The sequence below is a fragment of the Tenrec ecaudatus genome, chromosome 4 (assembly GCF_050624435.1).
Source record: "Tenrec ecaudatus isolate mTenEca1 chromosome 4, mTenEca1.hap1, whole genome shotgun sequence".
NCBI classification, from domain to species: domain Eukaryota; kingdom Metazoa; phylum Chordata; class Mammalia; order Afrosoricida; family Tenrecidae; genus Tenrec; species Tenrec ecaudatus.
The window spans coordinates 72,818,921-72,843,979 of record NC_134533.1 but is presented as its reverse complement, the minus strand read 5'-3'; the positions used below and the strand labels follow the sequence as shown (position 1 = coordinate 72,843,979).

Sequence of the window (25,059 nt, the reverse complement as noted above, 5' to 3'; positions counted from 1 at the left end):
GGTGGGAAGTGTCCCAAGTATTAACTGGATGTCGCATGCGATCACTCGCGTGGGAGTGGGCCAGGCCTCCTCCTGGTGTCACTGGGGTCAGGCACAGTGGACACTCAACAAGCAACCAGGGTCCTTCCAGGACCTGCAGTTGGTCAGCTGCCCTTGAACACAAGTTGTAAGCAGCTTCATCTTCTGAAGTGACTTCCAAGGACACGGGACAAGAAGGAGGGGTTGGCTTCCTTTCCTCAGAAAGGCACAAAGATGTGAGAGAGGACTGGGTTTGGGGGCCTCCAGCCCTGGAACCAGGCTGCTTCTCAGAGGGGCAGGCCCCTTAGTGAACAGAGAGGAGGAAGTTCTTCACAGCAAAATGACAGGCTAGCACCTCCATGGTTGAGTTACTGAAGACTAGGACTTCCACCTTGCTTGGAGAGCCCCTGTGGCAAAAAACTGAGTGTAGCCCTTGGCCAATACCACTGAGGAACTGAGTCCCTCCAGCCTCCCCATTTGAATGAGCTTGTAAGTGGATCAGCCCCCCACCCTGTCGACCTTTGAGAAGACTGCAGAACTGGCCAACACTTTGATGGGAAGCTTGTGAGGGCCCCGACAGCAGAGGACACAGCCATACCTTAATTGGACCCTGTGGCAAACCCATGTTCTTTAGCAGATAGCTCCTGCATCACAAGGCCATGGGCTGGGGCAAGCAGCTCAGCAGGCAGGCCAGCTGGGGCCAAGGACTCCTCAGCTGTCAGCTGTCAGCAATAACTTAGAGAGACTCTCTTGTTCATTTATTTGGCTAGGAATACACACAGGTCACCCATGGCACAAGGAGCTCATCAAGAGAAGACAACAGAGAGGGGGGCAGCTGACCTTCTTCAGAAAGGCACAAAGGTGGGGGGCTGAGCTTTGAGAGCTTCCTGCCCTGGCACCAGGCTGCTTCTCAAGACTTCTAAGGAAAACCTGGCCATTCCAAGAGATGGTGCTTTCGCCAATGTGGTACCCCTGCCACCACCATGCCCGGCCAGGCTGTTTTGAGAGCTGAGCCTGGACTATGGGAGGGCTGGAGCAGTCCATGACGCAGGAGGCAAGGATGAGAGGAGAACCAAGCTGGAGCCTGCAGAGGCCCACCGCTGAGGGAGGAGCTGTTGGTGCTGGAAGCGGTTCTGCCCATCTCCAGGGGCCAGGAGCTGACTGCCTCACTGGCGTGAGGGTTCAGCTGCCCTCCCACCCCCAAACTAGACAGAAAGGCTAGGTGGCCACCACCTAGAACGGGAACTTGAAAGTCACTTTTCCTCCTTAAAAAAGACCTAACATTGTAATGGTTTAAACAAAATTAGTATAATTTCTTTTAAATAACCCACAGACACCCATGATGCTTCCAAATTTACAGAACAAAAAGTGTTCGAGAACTTGGCAGAGAAACGGTTGGCAGCTGGTTCCTCCCAGGTGCCCGGGGGTGGGCTCAGTTCACCTCCAGGACCTCCGTCTCTGGGAGGCCGAAGCTGGTCTTGTGGTTGTCGAAGAGCTTCACCAGGGCCTCCACGTACATGGCATGGTACAGGTCGATGTCCTTCTGGGTGGGCTGCGCCAGCTTGGGAATGGTGATGGGCTCACCCACTGTAGGGACCGAGCAGAGGTTAGTCAACGCCGATCGCTGCCACCAGACTACCCCGAGTCAGGAACTGTGCTTAACCACAGGCTGTCCCTTTGGACAGATGAGAAGACAGGTCCAGGGGCCTATGAAAGGACTTGCCCAATGTCACACAGCAGTAGGAAGGGACCCAGACAGCTGACCTCGCACTTTCACCTACGGCACCCTACTGGAGGTGGGTGGAGCTGGAGGTGCCTTAAGACTTATGGAATCAAGAACTTGGTTTGCTCTTGCCCTGCCCAGGGCAAGTCATGTCAGCTCTCTGGGTCTGTTTCCTCATCTGTCACATGGGGATCCTTCCTCACAGGGCTCTCCTGAGAATTCTGGGAGACAGGTAACCGGGTATGGTATGGGAGAGAGAGAGAGAGCATTCCTGTATCTATCTGCACAATGTTGTCTTTTCTTATTATGTGTGTCATCTTGACCTCTCATCTGTCCCCAAGGCCTGTCAGGGCCAGTTCCCTCAGACCCACCCGATTCTCTCCTGTCTCCATTGCCAGTCCCTCAATCTTCAACTCTACCTCAGAACCCTCCTCACTGATTTCCCAGCTTCCATCCTTGTCCCCTCTTTCTCAGCAGCAGCTCCTGCTACCATTAACTTTCAGACAAACTGGAACCCTCCCAGCAGGCCACCTCCCAGGGGCTTTAAGTTCCTTAGGGCGAACTGCTCACAGGGTGGGCCCTGTCCCCTCAGCAGCCACACCTGTGGCACCTTCCTAGCTGCCTTGTGGAGAACAGTAGTGTGGGTTGTGTGCACAGGCAGGAGCAAGTGTGAGTCTTGGATCCTGTGCCCCAAAACGTTGGTACTTTCTCTGTCTCAGTACAGAGCAGGTCACCTGGTACTGAGAAAGGTAGTACTCATATGAGCTTTGGACCCAAGGAGTCCACTGCCTGTGGCCCACACCACCTTCCTGATGTAACTCTAGCTTGTGAACTGTACACACACACACACACAAACACACACACACACACACACACACACACACAGCAAGTAATATTTGGAATCCTCTGCAGGGGATTTCCTAATGGCCCTGAGTAAACCAAACCAGCACAGCTGAAGGCCAAGCTTTGGCTACAGATCCTCATAAGCTCATGCTCCTCCAATCATGCTCATTATTTATTTGTTTTCCTGTTCTTAAAAATCTACCCAGTCTTGCTGCTGGACCTACACTTAGGCTGCTGTTTCAGACAAACGCTCAGCTTCCCCTTCTTGGCCAGGTCAGTCCTCCTCAATGAGTGGGGCCATGCCGACAGCTGCCCCACCAGCCTTCCCCGCCATACTATCTTCTCCAGGAGACCCTGGGTTCTTCAGTCCCAGGGATGCTAGGGCCCCTTTCTCACCTGTCAGAGGGCATGGCTCACAGTCATGGAAGGCTAGCCCCCACCCTGCCTCTGCCCATCAATCCTACTGGCACCTACCTGTGCCCACACCCTCACAGTTAAGAGGCTGGATATCAGAGCACAAGGTGGCCTGGATTTGGATGATAACTCTATCACGAACTAGCTGTGTGGTGCTGGGCAAATTAGTTTCTCAACTAAGTAAACAGCGAGTGAGCAATCTTGGAGGAGCGCCCAGTACACATTAAACGGAGGTGGGTTCTGATCAGACTAAAAACAAAGGAACACCTCTTGGCCTCTTCATCCCGTCCAACTACTGGCTCCACGTCTCTGCTGCCTAAATAGCCAAACTCCAGCAGCTCCTTCCCACCATCGCCGCCTCTCCCCTCCATGCTCTCAACCCCTCCCAACCCCCTCCTACCCTAGCTCACCCCGCTCCCACCAGTCCAGGGCACCATGGCAGTGACAGGGGTTCAGTGCTCACCATCCTCCCCTCTGGTGGCACTGCGGATCACCACCTCCCTCTTGAAACCCTTTCTCCTCCTGGCTCAGGAGTGCACCCCCCTCCTCCGACTGTGCCTTCTGCGGGCTCCACCCTTGGTGCCATCATGCCCCAAGCTTAGCCTCAGCCCTCCTTTCATTCAGCCCAATCTCTCCCCATCTCGACATGGCCACTCACAGGTACCTCAAGCCCCATCCCTTAAAAAAAAACCCTCTCGATTCTCCCACCCCAAACCTCCACCCCACATTGTCCAGCTCATTGAATACCACCATTCCTTCCTGCCTTGTACAGCCCTGAACCTGGCGTCATCCCGACTCCCAGCTCTCTGACACCTGGTGGGAAATTCATCAGCAAGACCTTCCAAGCCTGCCTTCCGTTTGTATCTTGACTCTAACCACCCCACACCCACTACCTGTCACCACCCTCCTCGCCACCTTCATCCTTGGTCCGAGACCACCGTCTTCTCATGCCTATCCTGCTACACCATTCCCTGGCTCAGACCCTCCAGAGACATCTCACCACACACAGAATCCAATCCAAACTCCATCACCATCACCCCTATGCCTCTCTCCCCAGCACTTCCTTCTCTTCTGCCCTGGACTCTTGTTCCCTGGGTATGCTAAGCCCATCCCTGCCCTGCTGTTCATGCCATGCCGCCTGTCCCCCATGGCTGGGTCCCTCCCTGAATCACGGCCGTCTCACGGGCATTATCTTGCCTCCAACACTCCTTCAAATCACACTCCATCGTCTGCTGGCTTCATTATCACACTGTTGCAGGAGCGGCACCAGGAGCCATGCTGGCAGCTGACAACTCGGTGATCCTCGAGGACAGAGTAGAACTCCATACAGTTTCCGAGACTGTAAAACAGTTCGACTGCCACATCTTTATCCCTTGCAGCCGTGACATTCTAGTTAGCAGCGAAACACCTAACCTCCTGTGCCATCAGGGCTCCTCAGGCAATTGATAAATTATGTGAACTCTAACCCACTGCCACTGAGTCGATTTTGACACTAGATAGGGTTTCCAGGGGTTTGTATCGGTATGGGAGCAGAAAGCCTCATCTTTCTCCAGTGGAGAAGCTGGTAGGTTTGAACCATCAACCTTGGGGTTAGTAGTCCAACACTTATCGGACAGCACCACCAGTTCTCCTTATGCTACTCTCTACTCTGTGTCAATTATTTTGCTGGCCCCACCATGGGTGACCTGCCTTTTCAATAGGTCTTCCACAGGACAGTCAACACAGTCTCTCTAAGGGAGCCCTGCAGGGAGCTGGGGACTCACCGACAGTGGTGATGGGCTTAGAGTAGGGCACCAGCCCCCAGGTGTTGGAGGAGAAGAAGCCTCGGCCGTGGAAGATGCAGGGGGCAAAGCCGATGTACTTCTGGAACTTCTGCTGGACCCAGCGGCCCCACGAGCCCTCCTCAAAGATCACTTGCTTGTACACTTCGTTCTCCCCAAAGGAGTAGGTGGGAACCAGGTCAGCTCTGGAAAAGCAATGGTAGGGCCAGTCACATCCTAACCACCAAGTATCTCCAGCTCGAGCCCATGATACTGACCTGAGGGCAGACCACAGCCACCTGGAGGGAGCACTCGCTCACATAGCCCCTCAGCCAAATGTGGCCAGGCCTTGGTGCCTGCTGGAGACTGGGCATCATGGCAGTGCCAGGGGGCCAGGTGGGGGTGAGCACTCACTCTGCTGCCTGTTCCCCTCACCCTCCAGGGTCTGCTTCCAGGAAATCCTCTCTCTCCCCCCACTCCATAGCCTCCTCGGGTCCACCCCAGTCAATCATTTGGCTGGTAGAGTCTGGGGCTCATCTGATTGTACCTCAGGGTCTGGTACAAGAGGGCACACTAGGGGAATAGATTCTCATTGGAGGAGGGGGCACTGGACAGCAGAACTACGCACTCAAGGTGGGACACTTGGGGTGGAGCTTTGCACTGAAGGTGGAGCTTCTCCCTAAAGGAGGGGACACTGTGGGTCAGAGCTCACCACTGAAGGAGGGACACTGGGGGGCGGGGGTCTCACTGCAGCCTGAACACCTCCCTGATGAGACACCAAGGGTATGCTGCAAGCTGGCTAGGGCTGCTGTTGGGTGACGCAGGCCACACCCGCAGGCTCTGGCTCAGGCTGCGCTGCAGCTGGAGCCCCCCTCACCCCTACCCCAGGATCAGGCCTGCTCCTGCTTCATCTGGAGCTGAGACACGGGAGACTGGGTGTGCCCTTGGAACCCAAGAGCTCAGTTCCCTGACCAGGTCAACTGCCTCACTGAGCTTTCTTAAGTGAGGCATGGGTGTCACCACCTGCAGGAGACGGCAGAAGCAATGACCAGTGACAAACACATCTCTGTTCTTCTAGACCAGTGCTTCTCAACCTTCCTAATGCCGCGACCCTTTCATATAGTTCCTCACGTTGGGGTGAGCCCCCCCAACGATAAAATGATTTTCGTTGCTACTTTATAACTGTCATTTTGCTGTTATGAATCAGGTGACCCCTGTGAAAGGGTCACAACCCCCAAAGGGGTCACAACACCAGTGTGCCCTGTCACTATCAGTTCTCCTCAGGGCGACAGCCTCCAAGAAGCCTGCCCGGATGGTTTCAGCGATCCTCCTGCTTGTGCCCTCCTTGCAGTCCCTCCTTTGGCCACAGCTAGCAGTCCTTCCAGTCTGCTCTGGGGCTCACCCACATATGAACTTGGCTCCTTAGTTGACCTTGAAGGGCCCAGGAGACACAGGCTATCTCCACCAACTTGGTCTGAACCTCTCAGTCTAGGCTCTAGCCTGCTCTCCCCAAGAGAGCATTCTGAGAGAGAGAGAGAGAGAGAGAGAGAGAGAGAGAGAGATAGAGAGAGAGAGAGAGAGAGAGAGAGAGAGAAGAGCAGCACTTACCCATCGGCAGTTTTCTCTTTCCCCACTCTGCCCCACCCCCCCACCATTCACATCGATATGTTTGGTTTTGTTTTGTGTCTGAAGCCTGATACCTGATCCCATCGACACGATTTTCTGAGTGTGTGTGTATATAGCAGCATTTACCCATGGGCAGAGCATTCTGAATTTTTGTGTATGTGAAAAGATAGAGTAGCACTCACCCATGACGCAGGGCCAACTTCACGAAGCCTTTGCGGTTGCGCAGGGTGACAGCGTTCTTGCCAGGCCGGGAACTCAGAGATTCCGCAGCGCCTCCAACGACAATGATGATGGCATTGCCACTCCCATTCTTGGAAAGCAGGTAGTCTATGGTGTCCCGGTTGACAGGGCAGATGCCTGTGGGGGTCACAGAATCAGGGCTGCATGCTGGTGCGCGTGCACATACACACACACATGGCAGATGCCTGTGGGGGTCACAGAATCAGGGCTGCACGCTGGTGCACACTGGTGCACGCACGCACACACACACACACACAGGGCAGATGCCTGTAGGGGTCACAGAATCAGGGCTGCACGCTGGTGCACGCACACACACGCACACACACACAAATCAAGCAGAAATAGGTAGCACCCTCAGATCTAGTCCCGCTGTTGTGAAGCTGTACAGTTCTAGGTAAGCTACCCAGCTTTCTAAGCCTCTGCTCACTGATGTGAAATGGGGACACTGTCCAGGTGATTTGGGGGATTCATTCATTCGGCAAACCTTCCTGGAGGTTCTCACTGTCAGGCTGGGGCTTGGTGCTAGGGACCAGATGAATCAGGCTGGTGGGGGTGATGGACAGGTGGCCAGTGCCAGTGTCTTGGGCACTGACTGAGTAACGCAGAGGCATCCCCAGCCGAGGGGGTTCAGACCCCAGAGGTCTGGGAGGCAAGGCACTCTGCTCCTCTCATTCCTTCCTCTCCAGCAGGATCCTGAGATGCAAGGCCAACAGCCCTGCTTGCTTTCTCTCCCTCCCCTTTCCTGCCACCCATACCCTCCTCTACTGCTCCTCTCTCACCCCAGGGCCTGCCCTGCCTCCAGAAGGAGGATCACAAGCCACGCTCCAGACATCTGCTCCAGGCATCTCAGGCACCCCACCTTCCAGGTGCCGAGGTGGGTCAATGGGTGGCAACCCTGGGGGTGGGGTGCCAGGGACCAGGTCAGATTGCCTGGAGGGAAGGAAGGATTGAGTAAAAAGCTTACAAAAGGGGTATCATTCAGAACTCAGTGGGACTCCAAAGGACAAACATTTTTACAGGTGAGAAAATGACTTAGAGATGCTAAGTAAGTTGCCCAAAGTCACACCGCTAGGAAACAGTGAAACAGTTCACCCAAGGCTGGGCACTCTTGTGTCTGAAGCTTAACACACAGGCGGAGGCCAGGAGGCCGGCCTAGTGTAGAGACAGGAACAAAGCTAGGCTGAGGCCCACAGCCAGGAGGGCCAATGGAGATGGCAGAGGCAGAAGCTACCTGTCTTAACAGCAGCTTAATCCTCTCTGCCAAGACTCTTGGCTTCAGGCCAAATGATTGCTCTTTAATTTCTCTGTGAGAAATGAGTTCTACTCCACCAGACCCCTGGCTGGTATCCCTCACCTGAGACATCCCAGTACTTGTCACCAGAGGAGGAGACCCCTTCACTCTGCTCTTTCACTTACCAAAAGCTCAGCCTCTAAGACCCAAGCCTAACATAACCGCCTACTTGAAAAGCCTCCCATCCAAGCCAGAATGGGGCCTCCTGGGGCCTCAGCACAAGCACACCTCTGTGTGAACCACTCTCCAGCCCAGTCTGGATTCACCTGGGTCCCAGCACTGGACAACCCCAGGAATGCTGGCTCCTGGGCTCAGGCCCTGACAGCAGCCCCCATCTAGGCAGGAGAGGTGGAGCCTCACCTCCTGACATCAGGTACTCCCTCAGCACAGGCATCCGGAAGTTGCCAGCCAACGTGGCCAGGTAGGGCCGTATGCCGGGGAACTTCTTGCTCACTTCTGTGGCTTCAGTGCTGAAGTTGCAGAAGGCACCCAAGCCCATGATGCCGTGGGGGTGGTATCCAAAGATGTAGTTCCTGGTGGTCAGCAGGTTGTGTGTCTTCACCAGCTGTGAGGAAAGCCCCGAGTCAGAGAAGCTGGCCAGCAGAGGGGTATCACAGCACACTGGGGTGGGGGTGGGGGTGGTGTGTGTGTGTGTGTGTGTGTGTGTGTGGTGGGGGGGGTGCGGAGAGGGAACGGCATGCCAATCCCCACCTGGGACTCTACGGCCTGGGGAACAGGAGCAATTTCCCACACCTGCCATCAGACCTGCACCATCATAGCCGTTAGGACTGTGAGTCCCTGGGAAGGGGGTGGGAAGCCTTCCCCCTCCTCCTCCTGGTCCCCCAGCTAAACCAGCCCCAGGTCCTCTCAATTCCTACTTTGCCAGCCTCTAGCCTTGCCTTGGGCCTCCCCAGTCAGGGGGCGGGTTCTACAACCCCAGTCCAACCACCTGTCACTCCACACTGAAAAGGACTTTCAGACAACCATAAGCAAAGAGTCCAAGTCTCTAAGTTTAGCAATCAGAAGCCTTGGCTGCAAGCCTTGCCCACACTGTCAGTCTTCTGAGCCAGTGGGCTCCTGGCAGGCTGGGTCTACCTGACCCCTGTACCCTGAGGCTGGGTTGCCCAGCCCCTCTCTGACTGCCCTGGCTCAGAGAAGGACCAGGTAGCTGGTCTGAGTGGGCACTCCAGGGTCCAGGGCAGGACAGGGCAAGCAACCTGCCTTGGTGTCGGTCATTGGGGGGACGACGACAAAAAGGTCAGCTGGAGCAGCTGATGACTGATGACCTATGCACTCTCCACAAAGCTGACCTGGGATGCTCCAGACCAGGATTGGCTTCCTGGGGCCCGCTCCTGCCCTGCGGCTGATATCTCAGAGGGGAAAGTCAAACCAAGTCTCCAGGTGCCCTGGGCCAGGAGCAGTGGCATCAGCAGGCTGGCATCACCAGCCCCGTGGCCTGCCTCCTATACCAGACCATGCAGAATCCTGGTAATGTGTGCCACTAGTTTTAATCATAGAACCCGGTAAATGCTGCTTAACTGATGAATATTAGCAAAAGTGCTTTCTACATTGAATTACAGTACTATTAATAACTGAGGGAAACCTTGTTTGAAGTTTTCCTCATTTTCCTTGAACGATTATGTCACTGTTGATACAGGCTTCACATATGAATACCAAGGACCACAATGTGGTAGTAGTTAAAACAGCAGAAATGTTGACCAAATTGGCGACTATAAAAACACCAGCATGAGCACAAACATTGTGAGCTCGCTTGCGACACATGCTGAGGAAGCCACATGACATGCAGCGGCACAGTTAATTGGGTGATAATGACAGCTCTGGCCAAGGCGTGTAAACCCACTGCCATCAAGCTGGTTCTGGTGCACAGGGACCCCACATTGGGTTTCTGGGCTGTATATCGCCCCTTGGAGCAATCAGCCTCATCTTGTTTCCACAGAGCGGTTGGGGGTTTTGAACCACTGACCCACACTCAGGTTGCCAGTCCCACACTCAGCCTAGAGTCTTAGCCTTGTAGGTGTACTGGCACGTGTCAGCTGGGCTTATGAGGAATGTTTTTGCTGTTATAACTAACTTCAGGGGTATTTGTTGTTTTACTTAATTTTTTCTTTTTCTTTATTTGATTTACTTTTATCATTTTATTGGGAAGCTCTTATAAATCTTATGACAACCCATCATTCAATTGTATCACAAGGTTGGATATATAGACCACCCCCCAGAGGGAAGAATAACAGAAATGTGGTGAAGGGAGACAACAGACAGCGTGACACACAAAATAACAACAATAATATATAAATGATCAAGGATTCACCAGGGTGGGAGGGGGGAAAGAGATGATTGCAAGGGCTCAAGTAGAAAGAAAATGGTTTGGTATTTGGTATTAAAAAAAAAAAAAAGATTTCTGCTGAAACCCAGCACAAGACTTGGCCAGATGGTCATTTTGGTTTGGGGACCTGCCCCTCAGCCTGCACGGAGCCGGAAAGCCCGCCCTGCTCCATGGGCAGAGGACAGAGAGCAGCACATTCTCTCCGGTTACAAGTACTTGGACAGAACATCGAAAAAGTTGGGACAAGGTCTCTATGCAGATGAAACTGTTCTGATGCGCCGAGGGCAGCCCACGTGTGCGCACGCACAAACACACAGTGAAGATCACATTTGATTATCACTTCATATCATTTTCTACCAAACAGACTCATCTTTATCAGAAGCCTTCTCCTGGGTCCCTCGTGGCTACATGCTCTCCTCTCTAACTAGGGTGCTTGGTCACATGGACGCGCAGGGTGCACTGAAGCTCCCGTATTCCCCTCTCAGAGAACAAGCTGCCTCCAAGGCCCGGTCCTCATCCTCACTGCCTCACTGCTCATTCTGTCCACAACCTTCAGGAAGCACAGTTCCTGGATCCCAGAGCATACACATCTCGCCTGGCTGACTGTCCCATCTCCATGCCCTCCTTGGCTGCTCCAGAGGCCCCCTCCCCTGCACAGCTGCTGCCTTCAGAAGGCTAAGAGCCAGTGTCTTCCATGACTCTGGATTGGGGACCCTCAGGAATCCGTGGCGAGTTTTAGGGGGAGTGGGTGCTGCTGGGTAATTCTTTATGGGAATACAAACCTTCTCCTTCTCTCTTGTAGCAGCTGGATGTTTTGAACTGCTGACCTTGTGGATAGCAGCGCAACACATAACCCACTACCCACACGATCAGGGTTCCATGCCTAAGACCGAGGGGAGAGGCAGAGACATCCAGGACCACATGGGTTTGGCAAGGTGGCCACTGCGATGTCTGGTCTCTTAAGGAGCAGACCCACCCAGCAAGTCACCTCTAGAATTGAAGCTTCCCTGTGTCAGTTTCCACGGAAAAGAAAAGCATTGAGTAAGGGGCATAGGCAGCCCACTAGAATGGGAAACTGGCCCTGGAGTGGAGGTCCAGGCCCGGGCTGATACCCAGCAGCCCAAGCACAGAATGGCCTCAGAGGGCCTAGAGCTCTGGACCAGGTCTTTGATGATGAGATGACCTAGCCCAGAGCAGGGAGCTGCTTCCCCTGAGGAGGGCACAGCAAATCATCATCCAGGTCCCCAGCGTGCAGTTCCCTGCGGGCTGCAATGTGCTGGGCATCTGATTGGGCCCTGCTGCCCACCCAACTCTCAGCGGAGCATCTGGCCCAGTGCAGGTGGATGGAAATCACCAAAAAGGCAGCTTTGATCTGTCCTCACACCACACTCCCTTCCCCCAGGGCTGGATGAAGTGTCCTTACAGGAGGGAGGGGGAAGGGCACTGCTGATGAAAGCTCTGTTGACATGTCCTCTCTCATGTCCCCTGATGGTGCATGGCAAAGCCCCAGCCTGTGGTGGAGCCCAGCCCAGGGCCTGCTGGCTAACGTGAGCCTGGAACATGTTCCTGGCAAGTGACTCCTCATGCCCTGCCTCCCAGACTACACAAGGCCACCCTGGCGCTATCCCGAGGAAGACCCTCCGGGGCTCAGGGAGGGTGGGGGCTTCCCCAAGCATATGCAGCAGAGCGGGGAACAGGGAGATGGGTGCTCCCAGCACAGAGCTCACTCCTGGCTGACTATTCCCCACTCCCTCAGCAAGCTGCTTCACCAAGTTCTGGGCAGTGTAAGCACTGGCAGGCTTCTATGTGCACATCCCTTCCTTTGGTTGCTAACTGCAAGGTTGCCAGTTTAAAACCACCATCCACTCCTTGGGAGACAGGTGAGGCTTCCTGCACTCATAAAGTTACAATCTCAGAAACCCACGGGGTGGGCCGTTCCACACTGTCCTATAGGGTGTCTGTGAATGAGTCTAGTTTGGATCTGGCTAATCCTCCCGCCCCAGCTGCCCCTAGAGGATGCTCAGATGCCTGATGGGGAAGAGTATGGCCCTGAGACAGACAGCCCTGGTTCCTACACCAGCCTTGCCATGAACTTGCTTTGTGACCTTGGGATAGTCAGTCCTCTTTGGGCCTCAGTCTTAGGCAGGCAGATGGACAGAGATGATTCCTAGCTCAGTCTTTCTCACTCTCCTCCCCACAGAGCCTGAGCCTGTCTATACCTCAGGAGGAGGTAACCCAGGGAACAGCCCACTCCTCTCCCAGGAGACTAGCAGTCCTGCTGGCTGCTGCTAACACACAGGGGAAGGGTGTTTCTCTGGGCCCACCGAGATGCTCTGGTGGCAGTTAAGGGGGTGGGGAGTGTTGAGCAGATGACAATGAAGCTTCTCAACATGCAAACCCTGGTGAGAGACCAGGAAAGGGGGTGGGACAGGAAGGGCACACTTCACCTCAAAGAGCATCAGGTCACCCAGGCCAAACCCTCCTTAGACAGAAGGTCAGGGCCTTAGCCAGGTCACCAGAAGGCCAGGCAGAGCCCCAGCTAGGCCTCAGGTTGAGGCTCCATGCCCAAGCCTGCTGCATGCCCAGCCTGGTCTTGGCATCCATGCCCAGGAGCCCCGGCTGACTTCAGGAAATGTAAGTGATACTGGCCCTGTGTTTTTGTTTAGGATTCTTCTGGAAGAGTAGAGATGAGGTGGAGAGAGGGACCTGTCTGTGCCAGGTCTGACCAACAATCATCACAGTTATCTTGCCTTGGGAGGGGAGGACCAGGTCACATAACAGCCCGAGGGCAGGCCATACGGAGCAATGTCTGGGGCTGGGCCCCTGAGGAAATGGCCGGCAGGGAGGGCAGAGGCCAGTTCCTCACACCCAGTCCAAATTTATCATGTACACTGCCCTGTTTTGTGGCTGAGACATCTGCATCAGTCACCACCAGAGAGTTGTAAGTTGACAATGGTGCCGTGGGGAGAAAATGACAAAGTCTAGCAGAACCCACTGAATCCCCCTGCCTGATAGGGCAGAGACCAGAGCTGACCAGGGCAAGGACCAGGGCTGAGGTCTGCGTCCCATGACTCACACAGAGCCCGGCACTGATCAGGGAGTAACAATGGCAGCTCAGGGAGCCCAGTGAAAGAAACAACTCCACCAAGATCTGGGGAAGGTCTGGCCTGGCTCCTCCTTCCAGAGAAGCACGCAGTGGCCAAGCACCAAGGGCCAGGATCCAGGAAATATGGCTCCCGAGTACTAACACTGCCATTGCCATTGCTGTGCACCCTCCCAAGTTCCCTGACCTTCTGTGACCTCCCCAATCATAGTGCTGGCTCCCAGGATGCAACAGCAGTCTTGAGAGAGACAGGGTGGGGAAAGGGAGGTGAGGGAACACTGACCCTGTGGGGCAGGAAGTCCTTGGGGAAGACAGGCAGGCCCCTCGAGGGTAGCAGGCTTTGGTCTGCATATAGGGCCACCTTCACAGAATTGAATGCAGGTGAAGATGTGAAATGACCCAGGCAAGGTGTGCCCTAGCTCCTGACTCACGCGGGCAAGCATACCCCACCCAACACCATGCCCCAAAACTTTCAGGTCCTGATCTTCGGGACCTTCTGCTGTGTGATCTCAGCAGCTCGGGTGTGTCCAAGCTGGGACACTGAAAGAGCTGGCCAGGCAGGTCTTTCCTCTGAGAGGAAAAATTTCGGGATTCTGCTGGAATGATCCACATTCTGCCAGGATCAATGATCCTGCCCGGCGCTTGGGAGCCCAGGATGTCTCCCTCTGTGGTCTCACGGGGGGCCAGACAGAGATGCAGGGGAGACAGAGGAGCCACCATTTGTCTTGTCAGGGTCTCAGTGAAGACCAGGGCAGGGAGAAGGACAGACACCAAGAGACCATCTGGTCTACATTTGCTTCTCGTAAATCTGGCCTGGAAGGGCACAGTGCCTCGCCCACAGTCATACTAGGCCTGTCTACCTCTTCCCAGCCTGAGTGAAGCCCTTGTTTGCACCCAGTGTCTTCCCTACAGCCATGGGGCCCGGCAAGGCAGCGCGCTGTGGTCCCGAAGGACTTCCGTGGGCCAGACCCTGGGCAGGGGGTATAGGGGGTAGGTCACAGCTGTGGGGAGGAGGGCCCAGGTACCCGGTGAATGAGAGGAAGGCAAGGCTCTGGGGGCTAAAGTGGTCAGGGAAGGCTGGTGGAGGAGGTGCTTCCAGAACTGCGCCTGAAGGAGAGGCCCTGGGGAAGCAGGGTAACTACAGAAGCGATCATTGGAACTAATGGAGGCTCGCCACTGATTGGCACCCTTGCTTCCACCTTCACAACGGCCTGTGAGGCTGGCACTGAGTCAACCCCCTTTGACAGGAGAGAAAACTGAGCATCAGTGAGTACTAAGGCTACTCGAGACTAGTGAGGGTTTGCTCATGGCCGTGACCCCCCAGTGACCTGCTGTATCTGATCGACTGGCTGTTAGGAAGGCTCCTCATGGCTCTGACTTCCGCCCCCTGGTAAACCTGGAGCTCCCGAGTACAGCCCTGAATAGCCCCCTCTATGTGAAGTTCAGGAGCCCTGCTGGCATGGCAGTTATACGATGGACTGTGATCAGCAGGGTCAGCAGTTGGAGAGGAGCAGCAGCTCCAAGGGAGGAAAACCAGCCTTCCTACTCCTGACAACAGTTGCAGCCTAGAAACCCACAGGGGCTTGATAGGAGTCAGCATTGGTGTGATGACAGTGAATTGGTTTTTAATTTCATATTAAGTTAACGGAGCACCGTTGGGCTAACTGCAAGATCAGCAGTTGGAAATCCCCACCCGCTCTGCTGGGGGAGAGAGAAAAGGCTTTCCACACCCATCAAGAGCTACAGTCTCGGAAACCCACAGGGGCAGTGCTACCCTGTCCCATAGGGTCGCTATGACTTGACGACAGTGAGAAAAATAATATTAGGTGGAGGAGCCCTGGTGGCACCATGTTTAAGCGCTCAACTAGGAACGGAGAGGCTAGTGGGTCAAAGGCACTGGTGGCCCTGTGGGGACAATGTGCCAGGAGCTCTCCTGAGGGCCCCAGCCTGGGAAACCCTGCTTGCAGTTCAGTCCGACAGTCACTGTGAAGGGGAGTGATGGCAACAGGCTTGGAGTCGTTCGTGTATTCATTTATGGCTTTACTATTCACTCAAGGGCTGTGGAAGGCCACAACAGCTGCCATCATGCCTGCTTCCTCTGTAACTAAGCATATAACGCATGTGTGTGTGCACATGTGAGACATCTGATTCTTTGTCCTCATCTCCCTAGTTTCCCTTTTTGCCCAGGTTGCTAGGGAATTCAGAGCTGAATGTGAAGCCCAGCGACAGCAACCCTGCCGGTGGGCATAGGAGTGGGATCTTCAGTGGCTGAGGGTTCTGTTGAGATGCTCTGGGTGGACTCACGTGCTGCACTTGGGTTAGCAGCGGAGCATGTGTGCCGTCTGCACCCCCAGGGACTCCTCAAACTGCACAGCACCCGAGGAAGATGGCACTAGGTGTGGGCCGGCTGAGGAGTCACTTCACTGCTGGATGGGTGCCTGAAGGGCTGTATCCAGAATCCCCACGGGCTCCCTTCCTCCCTCCCAAGGTGACCCCACGGCTGTACCTGGATGGGGAAGTAGTCTCGGAAGTAGCGCCACACAGCCCAGTTGCGGACCCACTGTGACCTCCGGCCACCTGCCAAGAAACCAAACACAGTGTTGGAAAGCAGGGGAGGCTCAGAGGCCTGGGCCAGGGAGGTAAGAGAGCCTCAAGGACCAACGAACCTGGGGGCATGGGTACTCACTTGAGTTAGAAATTCTGAGGGCAGAGATGGCTTCCACCCCATAGCACCTTTTCCCTCCCCTGCCCCCCCCCAACTCACGGTGTATAAACTTTTATTGAGACTGGGGGTGGGGGGGTGCTTAGATCCTCCCACCAAATGGCACTCCGGCCTTGCCCAGTGCTGCTTACAGAGCAGATGCAGGCAGCCTGCAGTTTGGCTGTGGAGGGGGAGCCTGGTGGCCTTACCTTTCTTGGGCGTGTTCCAGTCAAACGCCAGCCAGGTAAAGTAGAGCACAGAGAGGAGCCAGCAGTCGGTGCAGAACGTGTACATGAGGAGGGCGCTGCACATCACTCCTGTGTAAGGCGAGCAGGCAGGGGGCCCCAATCAGGCCCTGCTCCCCACTGCAGTCGGGCCTCAGTTGGGGATCCTGAGCCATAACCCACCAAGCAGCTCAGGGAGGCCTGGCTGTGACATGAAAGTAAGCACTGCAGACAAAGGGGGTCTGTGGCCTTGCCGTGTCAGAGATGGCCAAGGGTACACTCATCCTAGAGAGGGACAGGCGCCCTGCCCCCCCGACTCTGAGGGGCTTCCCTGGCCTCAAGGACTCCGGCTCCACACAACAAGGGCAGTGGTGCTGCCGGTGGGGGCAGGCTTCCTGGGAGTCTGTGCTTGCAGCTGTCCTTTCTGCACACTCCAGCCACCTCGTGCCCAGCACAAATCTCAGGGCTGCGGGGAAGGAGGACCTGGGATGGGCCATCCTCTCAGTGGCTCCATCTCACCCCATTTTGGAGGTAAGAAAACTGAGGCTCAGAGGGAAGTAACTCACCCAGGGTCATCTGACAGGGCAGTGATATGGCCAGAACACACTGGTCCGACAACAACGGCCAAAAATGAAAAGCGCCTGACTGCCACTGGGGGAAGTTGAAGAGGAAGTTTTCTGTTGCCAAAGGAGCTCCTTCCTGGAGCACTCAGAAGGCTTCCCTGGGTCAGCTTCCATCCGGTTCCTGCTCTGGGCAGCTGGCCACACCCACAGGTTGAACAGCCTGGCACTGCAGTGAAGGGATGCCAGTGCTAGGACTGGTTTACCTCCTGCCTCAGGCCCAGGTGCCCTCACAGCGCAGGTCCTGTCCTGGTCCTGCAGCTTCCCCCAAACCATACGATCTATTCCTCACTCCCACCCCCCATGCAGCTTTCAGCAAACCCGCTGCTGACGCTCGGGCGCCTACTCACAGCAACCCTATGGGCTGCCCCAGAGGGTTTCCCAGGCTGTGACTGGTTGGTCCCAACGGCTGGCCTTTCAGTGAGCATCTGAGTGCACAAACACTAGGCCACCTCTTTGGCCCCTGGCACCAGCAGAGCAGCAGGAGCTTCTAGTTAGTAGAAGCAGAGCCTCGCACCAGCAGTCTCCACAGCCTAGGGTGAGAATCTACCCCCTGCTGTGTGTCCATCAGGTGCTGGGTCCCCTGCTAGGCAGGGGGGCGACAGGGCTGCCTGGCTCTTCTTCCCTGCACAGTGGGCTTTTGCTGGCTTCCAGGGTGAGGGGGGGATAGACAAGGGTCTGTGTGGCCCCTGAGCCTATAGGGCAGGAAGCAATGCCCCTGGCCAAGGAGACATTGATAATGTGCTGGAAACCCCTGCCTGATCCACATAGGAGAGGTTCAGGGCCACTGCCACACACTAGCCCTTGCCCCTCCCAACCCCACTACACCCAACATCAGGTGGCTCACAAAGATGCCCACAACACAAAACCCTGAGCCCACAGGAACGGGGTGCAGGGAAATCTGTGGGTAACTCAGGGAAGAGTACAGAAATCTATATTGAGCATCAAGTCTAGCCTATAGGTTCAGGGGCCACACAGACCCCTAGTCTTGGCCCTGCCACCTACTGGGAGAATAACTGAGCATGTCTGAAGAAGGAGCCTAGGAACCCTAGTGGTGCAGTAGGCTGTGTCGGGCTGCTCAAGACAAGGGGGTGGTTCACACCCACCAGCTTCCCCGAGGAAGAAAGACGATGCTTCAAGACGATGCTTCCTGCTCCCATAAGGAGCTATTCTCAGAAACCCACAGGCTTAGTTCTACCTGGCCCTGTAGGGTCACTGTGTGTTGGAATCGACTCAATGGCAGTGAGTAGTTGAGTGGTGACACAATAGAGTGTCACCACTGAGAGTGACACAATATTGTACCGAGGAACTTTCTCATCACATTTTAGCAACTGCAGGCACCCTGAAATGGTACCAGGCATCAATAATTATCTTAATTATTACATCTGCTGCTATAGCTTCTTATGTCATCTTTTCATGCCAAGAACGGATACCAGTATCTGTGACATCTGGTTTTCTAAGGTGGGTATGTGTATTCAGTATCGCTGGTTTCCTTCAGGAGACCATGAAATCCAATGGCATTTATATCACACTTATGAGGCCACTAAGACAGGGTCTGGGGCGCTGAACTGCTGGGAAACTTGTTTCCATGGGAGGTCACCAGGCTCCCAGCAGCCATCACAGGTGTGTTAGTGCACTGGGGTAGCAACAGGCAGGAAGAGCAGGGGATGCTCAGGCAGTCCACCTGAGCCTCCTTCCCACCTACACAGTGGCTTTGGGTAGATACAGGGCCAGTTTCTGGGCTGTGGTTGGGCCTAATCAATTGTTAACTTATAGCTTGGAGCCAGTACTCGCCGTGTGGGTGGGGATTCTACGAGCTGCCAAGTCCTGACCCACTAAAGTAAGGGTGGTAGTGGCCTTTGGGGTGCACCTGGAGACTAAAAATGCTGGTGCAGCAGATGGGGTAGGGATCTGGGGTTCTCGAGTCCCTGAACCCCTGGTCTTGGTCATCCTACCTCCTCTCATGTGACATGGGGCCAGGCTCTGTGCCAAGCAGCTCCCGCTCTGTCTGAACACTGTGCTCCCTGGCTCAGAAGTCTATTGAATAGCCAAACACAAGCAATGGTGGGGGTTGAGCCCTGGGATGGCCAGTTTAATGTGTTCCCTAACACCAGTGTTTCCCTTTTTGAGGCCTGAGTGTCTCTGGAAGAGTTGATTGGAGATAGCATGGCCCTTTTTACCTGAAAAGGTATGTACACTTGCACATGTTTTTGTCTTTAATTTTAGAAGCCTACCAAGTATTGTCCTTACTTTTTGGTAAGTCATTGCACTATTACCCACAAGGTTAGAGGTTCAAATCCACCAGTCGCTCCATGGGAGAAAATTTAGGTTGTCTGCTCCAATCAAGACTTAGCCTCAGAAACCCTATCCAGGCTTGCATTAGTAGGAATTGATGCATTGGCCGTGGGGGTGGAGTTGTAGTGGGCTCCTGAAAGCTCAGTCTGGCTCTTTCGGTCCCCTGATTCCTGGTTCCCCAGCAAGGCCCAGACACTGGGCTGCTTGCCAGCTATGAAGTCTCTGGCCTCAGGTTGTCCTGAACCTACCAAGAGTTTCCATTTCCTCACCTGTCGAATGGGGGCCTGGGGAAAGATACGTGAGGTAGGTAGTACATGATCCCCCTGCATAGGAAGTACATCATCTCTGGCCAGTCCTGAAATGAAGGCAGCCCAGAGGGACTCACTGACAGGTTCTGGATATGCCCTATCAGGCTCTGAGCAGATTTGTCTGGCCTGATGTGCTGGGGGTGAGACTTGTATGCCGAGGACCTAGGGGCCGTGGGCAGGAAAGGAGGCTCTAGAAGAGCAGTGTCCTTCCAGACACACACCCATGTCCCGATGCTGCCCAGGAGGGGCAGCCACCCAGCTTTGCAGGAGCAGTGAAGGTCTGGGACATGGGAAGCACTAAAAGACAGAGAGGCTCAGGCATTGAACTGGGCACGGCAAGGGGCTTTCACAGGCACCTACTTTGGCCAGGCGCTGGGCTAAGTGCTCCCCTCCTCATCCCAGACGCCCCTCACTCTCCAAAGACAAAACCAACTGAGAGCTTAACGACCTGGTGAAGTCCAGGAGCTGAGCAGAGGTGGTCAGGGTTCAAACAGGGCCCCACATCTACCTAAGGCGAAGCAACAATACTGCCGGACAGTGTGTGCTGGCAGCAGGGCTTCAAACCAGTACTTCTTGGCCACTTAAGAACCAGAACAGCCACGGATGTTGAAAATGTGGGTGAACTGGAATGATTACCGGAATGGAGAAATTATGGGTCAACTTATGGGGCAGGAACGGGATCTTCCTCTTAGCAAACAAAGGCAGGGTGTGGGGGAGCACAACAACCAAAACTTGTGGTTAGCAGAGCAGAAGGCAATGTGCCCAGTTCCAAGACTGCAACGGCCTGTGTTGCTCTCCACAGTCCTGATGACCCCCCCACCCACAGCAGGGAGCACTCACCAAGCCTCTTCCCAGGCTCCCACTCCAGGGTTTTAGCCTACAGTCTTTCCTGTTCCTTAGTTCCACTTCACCTCAATTTTTAAAATGTGGTCTGTTCCTATGTTGATTTGTTGGGCAGGACTGAATTGGCTCAAACTGGTTCAAAGCCTTGTTGGAAGGCAGGGTGGAAGGTACTGGATGAAATGATATGCAACTCTGGGAGAATGATCTATCATCCCTGGGCCTTGAGTTTCCCATTTATACAATGGAGACCACGGAATCTTTCTGAGTCCTCACGCATGGCCAGTGAGATGTTTTTTAAGGCCTGACACTGACCTCATGGAGGTGCAGTGGAAAAGAGGGAAGCCCTGAAGGGGATGGATGAATTGATAGAGTGGCTGCCACAGTTGGCTCAGGCACAGGAAAGTGAGGGTGGCGCAGGCCCCCACAGGTCGGGAGATGTTCCTTCTGTTATGCATACTGCGGGGTGGGGGCTATGTGTGGGAACCACCACCAACAGCAACAACACTGGCCCTCAAAGATTACTCCTTGCAGAAAAGGGCTCCTGTCCTAACCTCTGTTGGGAGATGCCCCCATGGGCTGCTCAGACCCAGCTTACCCATCACGAGGAAGGTGAGGACCCATTGCAGCACTGAGATGACTTGGAGCTGTTTTTCCACCTTAGACCTATTGAGCCAGGTAATGGAGAAGAGGTCCTGGAGGGCCGAGAGGATGCTGGAGCCAGTGCCTGCAGCAGAAGGGAGATGTCAGTCTGATGGTACCCTCTGTTTGAGCCTGAAAGTCCTCACCACAGGCACTTTCCTGCATGTGAGAGGAGCAGGGCCATACACACTGACCTCATCACCCAGTTGCTTTGTAAACTCTGGGCTGTTCACAAGCTTCCCTTTGCCCCAGTCTCCACATGTATCCCTTTCTTTAGGGCTATTTTAAAGACTAAATGTGCTTTCTAAAGAGATTAGCCCTGGGCCCAGGCCTTAGGGAAGCTCTTAACTGTCTGTCCATTCTCTTTCCTCCCTTAGCTCCAGCCAAACTGTGCCTGTATTCTTTATCTGGATCCAGGACAAATATTGATCTTTGGTGTTTGTCTGGGAGGCCAAGGACAGAAGTTCAATATCCAATATGCAAAGTTCTCCCCATCCCTCCAAGTGTACTTTGAGCATCTCTAATCCTCTCCCCACCTTCCTTGTCTCCAGGGCTAAGACCTCTCAGCAGTTGAACGAGTCCCTTTTCCACCTACAAAAACATCAGCAGCAACAACACCTTCATCAGATAGGAACACAGGCCTTCAGAGGGAGAGTCAAGGGTCCCAACTAGGGACCAGGAGAGGGCCCCATGGTCTGTGAGCTGCAGGCAGCCTGGAGGACACCAGGGGCCAGAATCATGTTTGCTACCAAGGAAGTGCCAAGCCTGGGAGTTAGGACAAGATGTGCCTGTTTAATTGGTTTTGGGGTTGTGTCCCCAGGAATGATGCCCTGGGCTCCACCACCTGATGGGCAGTGGGACCAGGCAGTCTAATGATTCTGGGAGAGGTAGCTCGATCTAGCAGCTAGATCAAAGGAGTGGGGCTCTTCCTGCACACCCACCCTGCGGAAGACCAGATGGTGCATTCCACACCATCTCAGCCTCGAGGGTTTTGTGAACATTCACCCTTGCCTACCTTCTGGGAGTGGGAAGGGAAGGGATTAGGGGCTTGCATCCAATCAACCTCTTGCATGTCTTCCAAACCTGTACAACACTAAGACTACAGTTGAGTTTAAAAGGGATGAATTGCTCTCCAGGTGAAAGCAATCAACCACTTCAGTTTCTGGAAGGCACACAGGGATCCACAGGCTTCACAGTGTGTTCCCTTAACACAGTTCTGGGTCACACCTCCATCTAGGTCTGAGACCTTCTTACTGTGCGACATGGGAGATGTGTGTGAGTGATCAGCACAGAGCAGGTGCAGCTGCTCAGGAGCAGCTAATGTTCCACATTCATGCCTGATACGGAGCTGGTGGTCGGTGGGCTCACAAACCCAAATGAAGTGGCTGGACTGCAGTTGTTCCAGGTGCTTTGCTCCGAATTGCTCCTTTATCTTCACTCTCAACATCTTATCCTCACATATCCTTCTGGGGTCCTATAGTATTACCCAATTTGACAGGCAGAGAGACTGAAGCCCCATAGGCAGAAATGACTGGCCCAAGGTGGCTCAGGAGTAGGAAGCAGAACTGGAACCCAGGATCCCTGCCCCTGCAAAGGACATTTCCCCTTGCCCTGCAGCAGCTGCTGAGTACAAAGAACTCTTGCCAGTGGGGCACAGCAGGGCCAAGGGTGGCCCGTGGTAAGGACCTGGCAGTGTGTCTAGAGGGGAGAGGCCCAGCAGGACCCTGGACTCCAGATCCGACACTGACGTGCCTGCAGAAGTGCGCAGGTGTCATGGATGTTAGAGGATGGGTCGAAGGGTGGCTGAGTGCCTGCTCTGGGTTTGTGGCTGGCGGGGCACCAGGGCTAAGCAGAGAGCAGAATGCACTCTAGTGTCTTCCTGCTCTCAGAAAGCCCAGGAATCGTAGCATGAGCATCATTGGGTCAGGGAGACAGTTGGAAAGGCAGGGCCTTGGGCCCCAGCCTAGATCTACTTGGTCAGAATCTGCAGCTTAACAAGACCAAGTCACTGTCGCTTGAGAGCATTGATCCCAAGTCCAAAGGCAAGAGGGGGTAGGAGGTACAAAAGGCTGCCGCCTCCCGCTAGGGTATGGATGAAGGGCACCGGGGACTACTCTGACATCTCTTGACTGATGGCTTCCTCCAGCAGGCTGGACCCCAAGGATGTGACTCACCTAGTGCTGAAGGACAGGGCTTCTTGGAGGTCATCTTGTCCAGCTTCCTGCCTTTGATCAGGACCAACCCACTGTGGCTGATGGCAAGCCCCCGCTTGGGGACTGGGGACAGAAATGCTACAGGATGACCTTTCCCCAACTGACCTATCTCCAACCATCAAGAGGACCTACAAACCCTGCCTTATGCCTAATCCAGATCCTCCTGCTAAGCTTATGAGGTTAGATGCTAGAGTGGAGGAGCTGTAGACCAACTTGTTCAACTCGCATCCCATTATTGTGACTTGCTACTGAGGGCCTGAGGGGTTCTTGTAACCCCCGGAGGCAAGGTCGGCCGAAGCCTGGACATTTCCCCCGACACTCATTTTGCTCTCATGCGCCTATGCAACCCCAACTCCTTCCCTTAGACCTGCCCCACTAACCAAGTGAGAAATGCCCAATAAGTCCACCTAGGGGTCAGGATGGGGATTTAAGTGAGAAGCTGAGGGAGGGGCTAGCTGCAGAAAGGGGGCCAAAATGCTGCCACCTTAGGCCTACGATCTCTCAGCCAGATCATCCCAACCCCGGCTAATCACAGAGCCCTGTCCCGGAGCTGCCTATCTGTAGAGGCTGAAGCCCAGGAAGTCCCCTGTGCATCAATGAGTTCTCATGTCACATTTCTTCCCTTTGCCTGGCCCACTGGACGAGGTCCTCTAACCTGTCTTTCACACCCAGGTGGGGCAGCAGGTCTTCCAGCTGGCCTTTCCTGGGCTCCCAGTGGCTCACCTTGTACTAAATGCTGATTATAAGTCCATCCTCCCATCAGACTGGGTCAGGATGGCTCACCCAGGTCTGGGCACCGAGTGGGGCCAGGCAGAGAGCATTCAGCCTCCTATCTGCCTGTGAGTTTGGAGATGGAGAAAAGCTTAGATAAGTGACCTGATCAAGGTCATGCAGCCAGCAAAGGGCAGAGAGCTAGGCTCAGTTTAGGTCCAGTCACCAGGCCTGCACTGGCCCCACGTGCAGGCTTTCCTACATCCCTGTTCTCTTCTCCCTACCACAAGATGTGGGGGGGGGGGGTGGAGGGGGGAAGAAGAAGGGAGGAGAGCAGGGAAAGATGAAAGACCTACTTCCTTTCAGAGGGCAAGCTAGGCGCTTGTCTCCAAGCAGCAGAACTTGCTGTTCCTGTCCTAGATCTTGGGGCGCTACCATTGTCTCTGGGTAACCATGGCCAAGGCAATTCACTTCTTTGGGTTCCCATCTATAAAATGGGGGGTGGTGGGGAGAAATTAATTGCTTGGGCCCTGTGGGTACTCTCTCCAGACTCTGAGGACCACCTCCTGAAGACTCCAGGAACTTGGACCTAGCAGCTGGCTCTCCACCTCACAGCAACCCTGGCTTGGTTGCCCAGGCAGCCAGGGAAGGAGGGGGTACAGCTGAAGCTGGTATGGGTGTCCTTTCTGCAGCCCAAAGCCACCACTGCCACCACTTTCACACCCAGCTGGACCATTCCCAACTCCTGGGTGGGGCCAGCAGGGAACCCCCGCATCTATCTGAGTCCCATCACACTTGTGTCCTCACCACCCTCCAGCCTCTCTCGGCACACCTGTCCGCCCCCACACTCTCACAGCATCAGCCCCATCACAGCCCAAACACCCACTGCCTGTCCAGGGGACTGACTCATAGGGACCCTACAGGACAGAGTATAACTGCCCCTGCAGGTTTCTGAGGTGGTAAATATTTAGAGAAGGCAACTGTCACCTCATTCTCCAGTGGCTAGTGGGTTTGAACTGTCAACCTCCAGCTTGAAGCTAAGTGCATTAACCAATGCAACACCCTAGTCCCGCTTAGTCCCACCCTTGTCTGGGCCTATTCACTTGGCCCCTTTGCTAGTGGCGCCTGGTGATCAGGGCTGGC

At 54.7% G+C, this 25,059-nt stretch overlaps 1 protein-coding gene across 1 annotated transcript in view; it reads right to left on the bottom strand.

Moving 5' to 3' along the window:
- Positions 1-761: 761 nt before the first annotated feature.
- Positions 762-25,059, bottom strand: part of DGAT2 (diacylglycerol O-acyltransferase 2) — a 37,098-nt gene continuing 12,800 nt past the window's right edge. The window contains exons 2-8 of the mRNA XM_075546291.1: positions 20,949-21,077; positions 16,273-16,380; positions 15,869-15,939; positions 8,276-8,480; positions 6,567-6,741; positions 4,762-4,964; positions 762-1,605 (exon numbers count right to left, since the gene is read on the bottom strand). Of these exons, the coding sequence (XP_075402406.1) occupies positions 1,451-1,605; positions 4,762-4,964; positions 6,567-6,741; positions 8,276-8,480; positions 15,869-15,939; positions 16,273-16,380; positions 20,949-21,077 (1,046 nt within the window). The 3' untranslated portion in view covers positions 762-1,450. The remainder of the gene's footprint in view (positions 1,606-4,761; positions 4,965-6,566; positions 6,742-8,275; positions 8,481-15,868; positions 15,940-16,272; positions 16,381-20,948; positions 21,078-25,059) is intronic.